The sequence below is a fragment of the Mya arenaria genome, chromosome 3, assembly GCF_026914265.1.
Source record: "Mya arenaria isolate MELC-2E11 chromosome 3, ASM2691426v1".
NCBI classification, from domain to species: domain Eukaryota; kingdom Metazoa; phylum Mollusca; class Bivalvia; order Myida; family Myidae; genus Mya; species Mya arenaria.
In genome coordinates, this window is record NC_069124.1 from 80617810 (window position 1) to 80628944 (window position 11135).

The 11135-nt window shown below is 35.7% G+C and overlaps 1 protein-coding gene across 1 annotated transcript in view; it reads left to right on the forward strand.

Moving 5' to 3' along the window:
• LOC128226388 (DNA polymerase kappa-like) overlaps positions 1 to 10494 on the forward strand; it is a 22053-nt gene extending 11559 nt beyond the window's left edge. The window contains exons 4-13 of the mRNA XM_052936266.1: positions 194 to 312; positions 520 to 672; positions 1464 to 2100; positions 2904 to 3028; positions 3481 to 3647; positions 4698 to 4730; positions 5091 to 5187; positions 5385 to 5556; positions 6641 to 8618; positions 10240 to 10494. Of these exons, the coding sequence (XP_052792226.1) occupies positions 194 to 312; positions 520 to 672; positions 1464 to 2100; positions 2904 to 3028; positions 3481 to 3647; positions 4698 to 4730; positions 5091 to 5187; positions 5385 to 5556; positions 6641 to 8618; positions 10240 to 10354 (3596 nt within the window). The 3' untranslated portion in view covers positions 10355 to 10494. The remainder of the gene's footprint in view (positions 1 to 193; positions 313 to 519; positions 673 to 1463; positions 2101 to 2903; positions 3029 to 3480; positions 3648 to 4697; positions 4731 to 5090; positions 5188 to 5384; positions 5557 to 6640; positions 8619 to 10239) is intronic.
• The last annotated feature ends 641 nt before the right edge of the window (positions 10495 to 11135 follow it).

Here is an 11135-nt window from a genome sequence, read left to right on the forward strand (position 1 = left end):
AAGGCATTACAGTCAATGAAGCATAATTAACTGCACATCAACCAAGCTTGCATGTGTACAGAAGTGCTATTTGGCTATAGTAAAGATTGTTATTCAGAAATTCCAAAATAAAGCTCAAAGTATGTCCAAAATGTAACATAAAGGTTAAAATATGGAATTTCATGAATCTGACAAAGCATGATATGTTATTAAGGTTCCAAGTTCTTTGAGAATGAGCGAGAGAAGGAGGCCCAAATGAAGGTCCGAATTTCTCAGCAACACGAGAAGGTGGCCCTTATCACAGCTGAGCAGCTTGTGCAAGGGAAAACTGAGGTAAACAGTGCAGAGTGTATACATTTTCTTCATTATGTCTGGTGACAGACTGTCACCAGAAATACAGATAAATCTAGATGGTTTGTTGCATCAAGTGTCAGATTAAGATATTTGTAGCACATATAAATTTCACTAACTAACTGACTCTTACTAAATTGCATTGCTTAGATAGCATCAGCCTTTTGAGATTCATGTTATATAAACTAGGCTGACAAGCTTTTGGAGGACTTTGAGCAGCAGCGGGACCTGAGCCGCACTATTGTACACGTAGACATGGACATGTTCTACGCTGCCGTGGAGATGCTTGACAACCCCGCCCTCCGCAACAAACCAATGGCAGTTGGTGGGAACTCCATGCTGGTGAGGAACAAGTCATTTCCTTGTTGTATTATCTTGGTGAAATTCTACTTATGAAATATGCTTTAAAATGTGGCTTATGAAACTCATGGAATCTCCATCTAATGTTGAAATTTCAAAGGAAGATCAATATGACCATGTATTATTTCAGTATAATTGAATTGTGATTGTTTGAAGACAGCACCTTCTGTGCAATGTGTAAGTCAATTGTTTTGTGGAACAGACAGTGAACACCTGAAAAGGTGACATATAGGTATTAGTTTTGATGTTGGTTGCTGTGTCTGTGGTGTCAGCTAAACTTGGTGTAGACAATAACATATAGGTATTCAATGTAAAATTAATTTTGATGCCAGTGTTTGTTGGCATTATGTCTTGGTCTTTTTCGATTGAGGTGTAAATCAGATCAGTAAGTCCAGAGTTTTGCCCTTTTTGCTTTTAAAGTTCAAGTCTAGTTCATGGAATACTAGTAAGTTGAACTTCAGTATTTATTTTTCAATTACATGTATGATGATTGAAACTTGGTCACGTTTTTTGTCTGCATTATGTCTAGGTCTTGTCTGTAATTGGTTTGACTATGATGGGCGCTCCAAATAGGTGAATCATGTAATTCCACAGAAGTTTTCTTTCTTATATATACATTTTTCATAAACAGTAAATTTAAAACTGAATATGATTAAAGTATGCTTTGTGTTTGATTATTGTCCTGCTTGTTGAATGAATACCCAGAGTATGCCCATGGTAGGAGACCAGCCAAGTAGTTCAGGTTCATCTTTTAACTCATTTTTATTTTTCAGTCTACTTCCAACTACAATGCGCGCAAGTTTGGGGTGCGTGCAGCTATGCCTGGCTTTATTGGAAAAAAACTTTGCCCAGATCTGGTCATTGTGCCTCTCAATTTTGAGAAGTATACAGCCGTTAGTAAACAGGTGAAAGCCATTATATCCATGTATGATCCAAACTATTGCCCTATGTCATTAGATGAAGCTTATCTCGATATAACCGACCATTTGGAGAAGCGAAAATTTATGACAAAAAAGGAACGGACAGTTATATGTAGAGACTCTGCTTACACAGACTCCAGAAACCATTGCCTGTGTGATTTAAATGAGATTCATCCAAAACATGGGAAGGAGAAAGCCACAATAGACAGTGAATACAGTCACAAGAATACACATGAAAAAACAGATGCAGATACTATGGGTCCAGTTTCAATAGTTTTAGGAAATGAATCAAGTAATAGCTCACAAGTTAATTTATTAACTGACATTGCTTCACCTAGTAAAGAGAGAGAATCTGTGAAAGCTGTGTGCCCTGAGTGTGGTAAGCTGTTTCCTCCCTTTGAAGAGCAGACTTTTGGTACAAATGATGAGGATGCTGTGCAGGAAATGAGATGCAGAATAGAACAGAGAACAAGGCTTACAGCTAGTGCAGGTATGCAGACCTATTTCTGGGTATTTGGGGAACAATTTCGCGCACTTCAATTTGGGAAAATATATCACTTAAAAATGAAAAATCCAGGAGGAACTTGTCGAAAGGACCTTGGTCACAATGTATAATCAATTTACCTATCCTAGATATGAAAATCGATTTTTCACAATTAAACCAGAGTGACCTTTATTATCATATGTTAAAATAAACCAAGTATTCTTCACATGATTCAAAATTGAAGTGTCTGAAAGAAGTGGAACATATTTAAGATTTTTAAATATGAAATATGTGTTTCACTATATTTTACATATAAATTAGTTTTTTTTCCCTATGCACATTGTTTCCCATTGTACATCAAGAAAAGCTTTTACATTAAGGTGTTACATATTAAAGCACCTTATTGTTATATGTGAAATGACTTACGCAAGGTGGAATACTTTAAACCATCCATGGTCATGTATATGTCTACTCAGTTGCATAACCCAATAACTGAGTAAATGACCCAGATTTAAAACAGTCATCATAACAGTAAGGATCAATACATGAGTGCCGTATATGCAAAAGTATGATGATATATTAAATATAAACAATGAGGTTGTTCTTTATCACTCAAAATGCACCTATGCCTTTTTAAATAGTCATGAATGTGAAATTGAGTACAATAGTATGGTGAATACCATCAGACCTATATACTTGACTATTGTATTGCTAGCAACAGTGATTTATTTTGTTGCACCTGCTTATTTCTGTTAGTAAGTAAACAAAAATAAAACAGTGGAGAAATAAGCAGATTACATTACTTCTAGGCATAGCCCCTAACATGATGCTGGCGAAGGTATGTTCAGACAGAAATAAACCAAATGGTCAGTTCAAGATAGCAGCTGAGAGAGAAAATGTCATGGACTTTATCCAGGATCTGCCAACTAGAAAGGTATAGGTATACTGGAAGCAGTTATTGACAAGACCATATCTGGTATTTCATTCTATTGAAAAAAACAACCATTGTCAAAATGAAAACAGGCTATAATGCGGCGTACCACATTGCCCCTTCATAACTCATCTGTTTCTTGGGCAGACAACAAGTTTATTTTGTAAAAGCTTTGGTGTCCTTGTCAATGCTGCTGGTGTTTTGTAAAACCTATTGGCTCTTATAGTGTAAAAGACACATATTTACATTGACTTTGTATACATGTATACGTCCCATAACTCTGGCTAATATGTCATTTTTTGCCCCTTGATTTAGTGTGGAAAATGGCTGACTTCTGTTTGTGATGCTCCAGCTTAGCATTTTGTTTACTTTATATTGTTAATTAAAAGTCTAATGTATCAGAAATACCGGTGTAAGTGCTTGTCTTGTACCCGTGTCAGATTCTTCTCTTGCAGATCAGCGGTATAGGCAAGGTGAGTGAGGCAATGTTGAATGCCCTCGGTGTGTGTAAATGCCGGGACCTGTATGAGAGAAGGGGGCTTCTCTACCATCTGTACTCACCTATTTCCTTCAACTACTTCATGCGGATCTGTCTTGGTATCGGCTCCACTACTGTAGAGAGGTAACAGGCTACTGATGGTTAGGACAAAATCCCACACATCAACTTTATGTCTCAGATTTACCACAGTGATTTTTTAAAACTTTAATTCTTTTTAGCTATTTTCCTGCACCAAGAAAGCAAATTTCAAAGTAAAAATGTCAGAGCAGATAAATTTTCATAAACCTGTGATCCAATTTAAGTTGTTGCCCTTATCTGATATATACAGAAAGTGATTGTTTGTTTATAATGTGATGAGGATACACCTATTCACTTTTGTTTCCTCTTTTTTTTACAAATTTGCGTTGGCATCCCTTATAAGAATGAACAGCATGCAATGAATTTCTCTCGTTTAAATGAATTACTCTTTGTGGAGACTCAGGAGTTATCTTTTAAATTGCAGTCTTGAAATGTTTGGTTCTTCAACAATGTATCATCTGGAGGGGGGGATCAATTGTCAAATTTTCTTGTTTTAAGTTTAAAGGTCAAGGTTCTTGTATTAAAATTTGTATTAAATTCAACAACATTTGGCTCTGCCAACCATTGAAATATCCAATTTGTGAAATTCAAGTTTTTAGAAAAAAATCTGATGACCATAGGCATAACATAACTTTGATGTGGGCTTTTGAGATAGGTTATCTTGTGAAACAGTCGAAACCTGTTGGCTGGATTTGCTTGGCTGGATTTCCTCGTTTCTAAAACTAGATTGTAAAGGACCAATTTTGTTTTACTCTGTGCAAGCATTCCTGATATTGAGTTAGCAGGTTTCGACTGTATTTGACAAGATATGTTTGAACTGGGAGTTTTATGTGTAGTTGCTGAAGTTGGGATGAAAACAGTGTATACAACTAGTGTATTAAAAGAAATAAAAATTTCAACATGAAGAAGACAAAAACTTGCCACTTAATCATACTGAGCACAGAACATGATGACATTGAAAACATTTTGACTGGAATTCACTTCAGCATTCCCCATCAATTTTGGGATAACTTAAATTGAACATTGTAATGAATTCTGACTGTCATTTTGAGATTCATTGGTCTACATGAATAATATGTTGGATATCTTTTTCAGAGATGGTGAAAGGAAAAGTATAAGCACTGAAAGGTTTGTCTGATTATTATCAAGAAAATGTGATCCGTAGTATGATCTACCATAAAGAAAAAAATGCCTATTCAAAGAAGTAATTAATATCCCTTACCCTGTACCACTTGAGAGGTCAGCTAAACCACATCTTGACCGGAACAGATGGCTCTAATTTTAAGATTACTTGCAAAAATAATTTTAGGGAAAAAAACCTGATACTTGTTACTGTACTTATTGTTTTATTTTCATTGCTTGCCAGCGAAGGTCAAATAAAAAAGTAAATTTGTAAACAATTGGGTATATATGTTTATGTTATATTGACATTCAGCTACTTTATTTTAAAAGACCTGTGAAAGACTGTTAATTCCTTTTGATGTTCAGGACTTTCTCTGAGCTGAGTCGGCCCGAGGATTTGTACCTGAAGTGTGAAGAGCTCTGCTGCTGTCTGGCTGATGACCTCAAAGAGGAACAACTGAAGGTCATCTACCAATTTTGTCTCCTTTGAGTTGTATACCTTCTTAAGATTTTGCATATGCTGTGTTATATATTAACAAATAATCAAACACCATTAAATGTTTGGCTTTAGCTCGTATTCCTATTTTGGCTAAGATTTTTTAAATAGGCATATATAACCTGTGTGGGTATTTTTCATTACCATATTTTTTTGCAATTCAGGGAAAAACTGTGTCAATCAAGATCAAGACTGTAAAGTTTGAAGTTAAGACGCGTGCTCATACTCTACCGGACTACACCAATGACGCTGCTGATGTTATAAAGGCTGCCACTGCGCTGCTGAAGACTGAGATTCAGAATGCTGCTCCTCAGCCTTTACGACTCCGACTGATGGGTGTGTGTTGTAATGTTATTTAATAACAGTTTACATACATATATAGATGTTTTTTTTCCATTGTAAAATTGTAGAAAGTTGTTATTAGCTGGTTTGGTTGGGAGGAAGTTTTAAAAAATGGTAGAGGTATTCCACACTGTTGTATAGGTGGTCTTTGATTTTTCAGAAGCTCTTCAAACTTCTGAAAGTGCGGGTACACAGCAAATATTGTTTGACTCGATTTTTATACAAAAACGAGGGATAAAATATTAAAATATTAAATGCTTCCCCGCTCATGCATCTTGTCTTGTGCTTGCAAACACATACTGTGGTATGTCATGCTTTATTAGTTTGACCATTGCGGGGCTTTAATCCTATTTTGATGGTCTCATTCAGTGTCTTTGGCTGTAACCTTGTACCTCTAAACATGATATACTTATATTTGATTTTTTTATCCCTGTAGTTTTCATGGTATTATATGTCTTCTTGTCAAATGACTTAAGTTTGTGGGTTTAAAAGTATGTCAAACATATTTAGCATTATACCAAAAACTGATGATTTATTTTAACCACAGGTCCTATTTCCCTGGTTGCATTTCAAATACAAAGTTGTATCAACATGCCTATGTCTTTATCTTCTACAACTATGTCTTGCTTTCAGATTTTATGTATGTTATCACAACTGAGATATTTTAGCAGTGTTTTTTTCCTTTGTTTGTCTGACCTTAAAAAAATCAAGAATTAGTTCCATCAAGCAAGGACCAATACAGCTGTATAATTCTGATGTTTTGAGCTGTCAGACAATGAAGCTGTCTTTTCTCAAAAATTGCAAAAATAGAACTATTGATCAACTAACCAACCCCCACTCAATGCCCTAGAATTAAGTTGTTTGAAGTAAATAGTTCCATTCTCTTTTATCCTCTCTTTTCTCAACTAAGAAGAGCTTATCTGAGTAAGATTTTCATATACATTTGCCCAAAGTAAGATGTTAAACTGCAGAGATTATTACATCATCTTTACTATAGTAATCTGCAGTCAGAATATTGTATGTTGGGACAATATGAATATTATAAATTATAATATTATTATAAATCTTTGTATTTCAGGGGTCAGGATGTCTAATCTTCTTCATGAGAGCCAGTGTAAAGGTGTTAAACAGAACACCATTGTTGGAGCATTTAAGAAACTGGCTAACAAGTCCCAGAATGATAAGGACAAATCTACAAAACATTTAAATGCTCATAATGAGGCACAATGTGATGATTTTGATAATGTAAAAACAAGTTTGAAGAATAGAAACACTACAAGCAACAGTACTGCACAGACACCTGAAACTGGTTTAAATCCATCAAACAAGCAAAAGGAAATGCCTCAAATTATTGAAGATAACAAAACACTTCCTAAAGATGTCTCCAAATCCGAGACAGACATTTGTGATTCTGAGATGTTGCCTGTACAGGAAACTCAGGTGTTCAACAGTAATGATGTAAGAATTACAAGCACAGTCTTAAAGAGTTTAACGAGTGATGATGACAAGGTAGTTGTGATGGTTGGCAACCAAAGGCAGACGAGGAGTGGGACAGCAGGCACCCCCTGGGCTGAGAGGAGAAGGAACCGCAGGAACACTGCTACTGAGCAAAGGCTTGCGTGTCCCATTTGTGGGCGGACTGTTGTCTGTACAGGCCTGGCACAGTTTAATGAACATGTGGATGAGTGCCTTGAGGGACAGTCTACACAGCCCTTGAATCTGGACACACAGGTGAGTCCAGCAGAAAAGACAAGTGATACTGAGAATGAGGGACAGCTTGAGGGGAAAAATAAAAGAAACAAAACGGAAAATAGTGAGAATGTGAAGGGAAAGGAAGACTCAACTGAACATGTAAAACAGGCAGATGCATCAAGGAGAGCAGGCAGTGATCAGGAGAAGCATGAAAACAATGTGCCAGTGTTGTTTGGAGGCAGGGGTGTAGAAGCAGATTGTCATTTAACAAACGGTGAATTCATGGAAAGCAGAGGACCAAATTGTAACAATGAAAACTCATTCCGGATGGAAACTGAGTATATTGAGAAAGATAGAATACAGGATAATGATGTTAAACTGATCGTCGATTTTAATGACCATAACATTGATACTGATTGTGAAGGGGTTGTTCTTATTCGAGAAGAACCTAAACTAACTAAAGAAACTGAACATTTAGATATTCAGGAGCCTTGCAATGCTTTGAAATCTAGTGAAATGAACAATATTCGGTCTGCTTTCATCCATACAAATATGACTTCAAAGTTTTGTGGTAACGATAAATGTAAAAGCAATGCATCATCAAACCATGTAACTAATGTTGACCATGAATCTGGGAAAGAAATAGATGTTTTATTAAATGGACAAGTATCCCAAACCTCTGATGCTTTATTAGCAGTTGTTAAAAAGTTCTGTGATAAATCAGATGTTGAATTGTCAACATCAGCCAAAAACTGCAAACAAAGATATTCCAGTGATCCATCATTACCATGTCTTAAGTTGTATGGCCTACAGGACTTAAACTGTGAGGTCAGTAAAGGTGCAGAGGATAAAACAATATGTGATGATGAAGATTTTACGTTGCAAACATTCAACAGTAATCAAATAAATGAGGACAGAGTAGTAAAAATAGACATTAGGGAAACTGCTGCATGTACCAAATTGATGAAAGGCTCTCAGGCAAGCACAAGCTTATATGAGGTAACATGTCAGCAAGAAACTGAAAAAGTTTCATGTCCATTTGATAAATTGACTGAAGCTAGTAGTGACATTAGTTCTTATGAACCAGAGCCCTCCACAAGTACAAGTTTACATTACTCAGACATTGACCTAGCATACTCTGAAAAAGAACCTATGAATAGTAATCAGAGTGCCTTATCTCTGGCCCCAGATTCGCCCCCTGCTGGACGACCCTCTGCTTCCCTGCTGGTGTGCCCTGTGTGCAACACTGAGCAAAGGTTGCCCAGCCTCGAGGCCTTCAATAGCCATGTTGACCAGTGCCTTAGTCGAGGAACAATCTCTGAAATCCTGCGACAACAGAACCGGGAGGGAATAAGTGTGAAACGGTATGAATATACACCTTGTTTTCATGGTCTGTTTGGGCATTTTGTTTTACATTTGGGGAAAAAGTAGTAAGCTTTGGGAATGGAGATAAACTTTAGAGCAAAATTGGTCAGAAAAATACAACACTTGCATATATATATTATATCATGAGGACTAAATTGATTCATTCACTTGGTACAATTCACAATTTAACCACGTTTTTTTAAGAAAGTCCTGGTTATTATATCAGGGTATGCCATTGGGCGTCTTGGCGTCAAACAACTGGTTTCCACACAATAAATTTAGTTAGCATTGTAATTTGATGGAAAGAGATAGAACTTAGTGAGTAGGTAGCTAATGTGAAGCCAAGCTTGGGATTGGATTTTTGGTGTTTAAAGGAACAAGTTCAAGGTTATAGTTACTAAAAATAGAAAAAATGGTTTCTGCTCAGTAATTTCAGTTAGCTAGAGAGTGATGAATGAAATTTGGTGTTTAGAAAGCTTAAGTGAAGGCATACCTTGGGATTGTTTTTTTCTTAGTTACTTGAGAAAGAACTGATGTATAGGATTGAAATTTGGATATGTACATCATTATTGCTTTATAGGTTGACTTGATGAAGGTAAAGGTGGCTGTAATAAAAATAGAGCAAAGGTTTCTGCTAAATAACTTGAGTTTAAGTATTAGTTAGTGTTGGGAATTGGTTCCAATTTTACAATCGATAATCGGTTCCACTCAAGTAACCGATTATCGATAGTACAATCGTTTTTTTAAAATACTAGATAAAACCTTAAGTGAAGTTTTATTCATGCACATTATTAAACTCTTAATCATTATATGCATATACGTTATGTCTATGATTGAAGTAATTAAGTGTTATATAAAAAATAATTCATTTTTACTTGCTCATTGTGGCTTTCATCTGCCATTTTGTTAAAGATAACGTCTGAACACTTACTTATATTTTTTTCATTTTTTTTTTCGATGATCGATTATAACCAAATATAATCGATTGTCGCCGATTTCAGGCCCAATCAATCGATTTTCGATTATAATCGATCATCGGAACATCACTAGTATTAGTTTAGAAATAACTAATATGGATTAAACTGGTTGGGTAGAAGTGTTTAACAAATACATTGATAATTAATGGTTGCATACAATTTTATGAAAGTGATAACAGATGTTTGTAACATCTGCATTTAAAGCTTCCATAACACTGTTGACTGTTATCTTGATGTTGGATCAACTAAGGCTCCACCCATGACCATGACTTTGGCCTACATACAATACAGTATCTATTGGTCAAGGGCAAATTACCACTGAAGTTTCATCATCCTAGGTTCAATCATTGTCAAATTATTGTATAGACATAATTCAGGTCACATTAACAGTCTTAAGAAACATTGTGTGGCACATAATAATCTAACAGTCCATTCCCACGTTTTCTGATAAAAAAAATGCACATGAGGGATGTGAAGGGTTCAATATTTATGTGAAAAACTACAGAAACAAGCTCAGTAGTCGGCCATTAAGGCATTGACTTATATCCATTATTTTAAATACTGACAGAAATGCCATACTAAACCATGATTTGCTCAAACTACTTCATTTAAAAAGTGAAATTGATGATTTTGTTTATTTCAGCCCACAAATTACCTCCCCCTCAGCTGCGTCCCAGCGGTCACACAAGAAGAGAAAAACAGTGATTCCTTCAAGCACAGTTCCCTGTCAAAGTATCAAATCATTTTTCCAGAAATGATTATTCCACAAATAACATGACTGTAATCTTAAACAGTAATTGATAAAGAATCAATAGATATGCTTTTATTAGATGGATGGATAAGGATCATGCAACATCAATGTTGACAAATCCGAATAAATATGTTATTGACTGAAACAGTGAATGTTAGTTTCTATTATACGCCCTTGCCCGTTCTAACAATGGAATGCATTATAGTTTAACCTGTAGCGTACAGGTGGGCTAGTTGCGACCAATATGTTGTCTGATTAGTTACATTGGAGCATTTGTCCAATCATTACCAAATACAAACACTGGTGAATGAGAGTGAATTTCTGGGACAATTTCACAAAGTAAGTGAGTTAGGTGAATAATGATAATAATAATAATAATTTGATAATAACTTCATAATGCTGTCTTCGGTCTTATATAAATACACAATCATGCAATACAAAACATACAAAAACGGAAACACTATAAAAACCCGATACCAATGGTATAAAGACTATAGTATAAGTGATCAAATGTGGTCTATAGTTACTTGGCATATTCAACAGTTAAAATATCTGTTTTTAACAACATGGTATTCCCAAGTTGAAGTCAATTCTAATTTGCCGATATTTCTCACCAATACGTGCATACAGCGTATTGGCTCAGCCTCCGCGCTTTGGCTCCAGCTCCCTGGCTTTTGGCTCCAGCTCAACCCAGAAAAAGAGTATAAACATGCTTATTCCGGAAAACAGGCGGTCATTTTTATTCCCGACAAAGTAAAAGCACTCGATAATAATTTTTTATCTTAAAT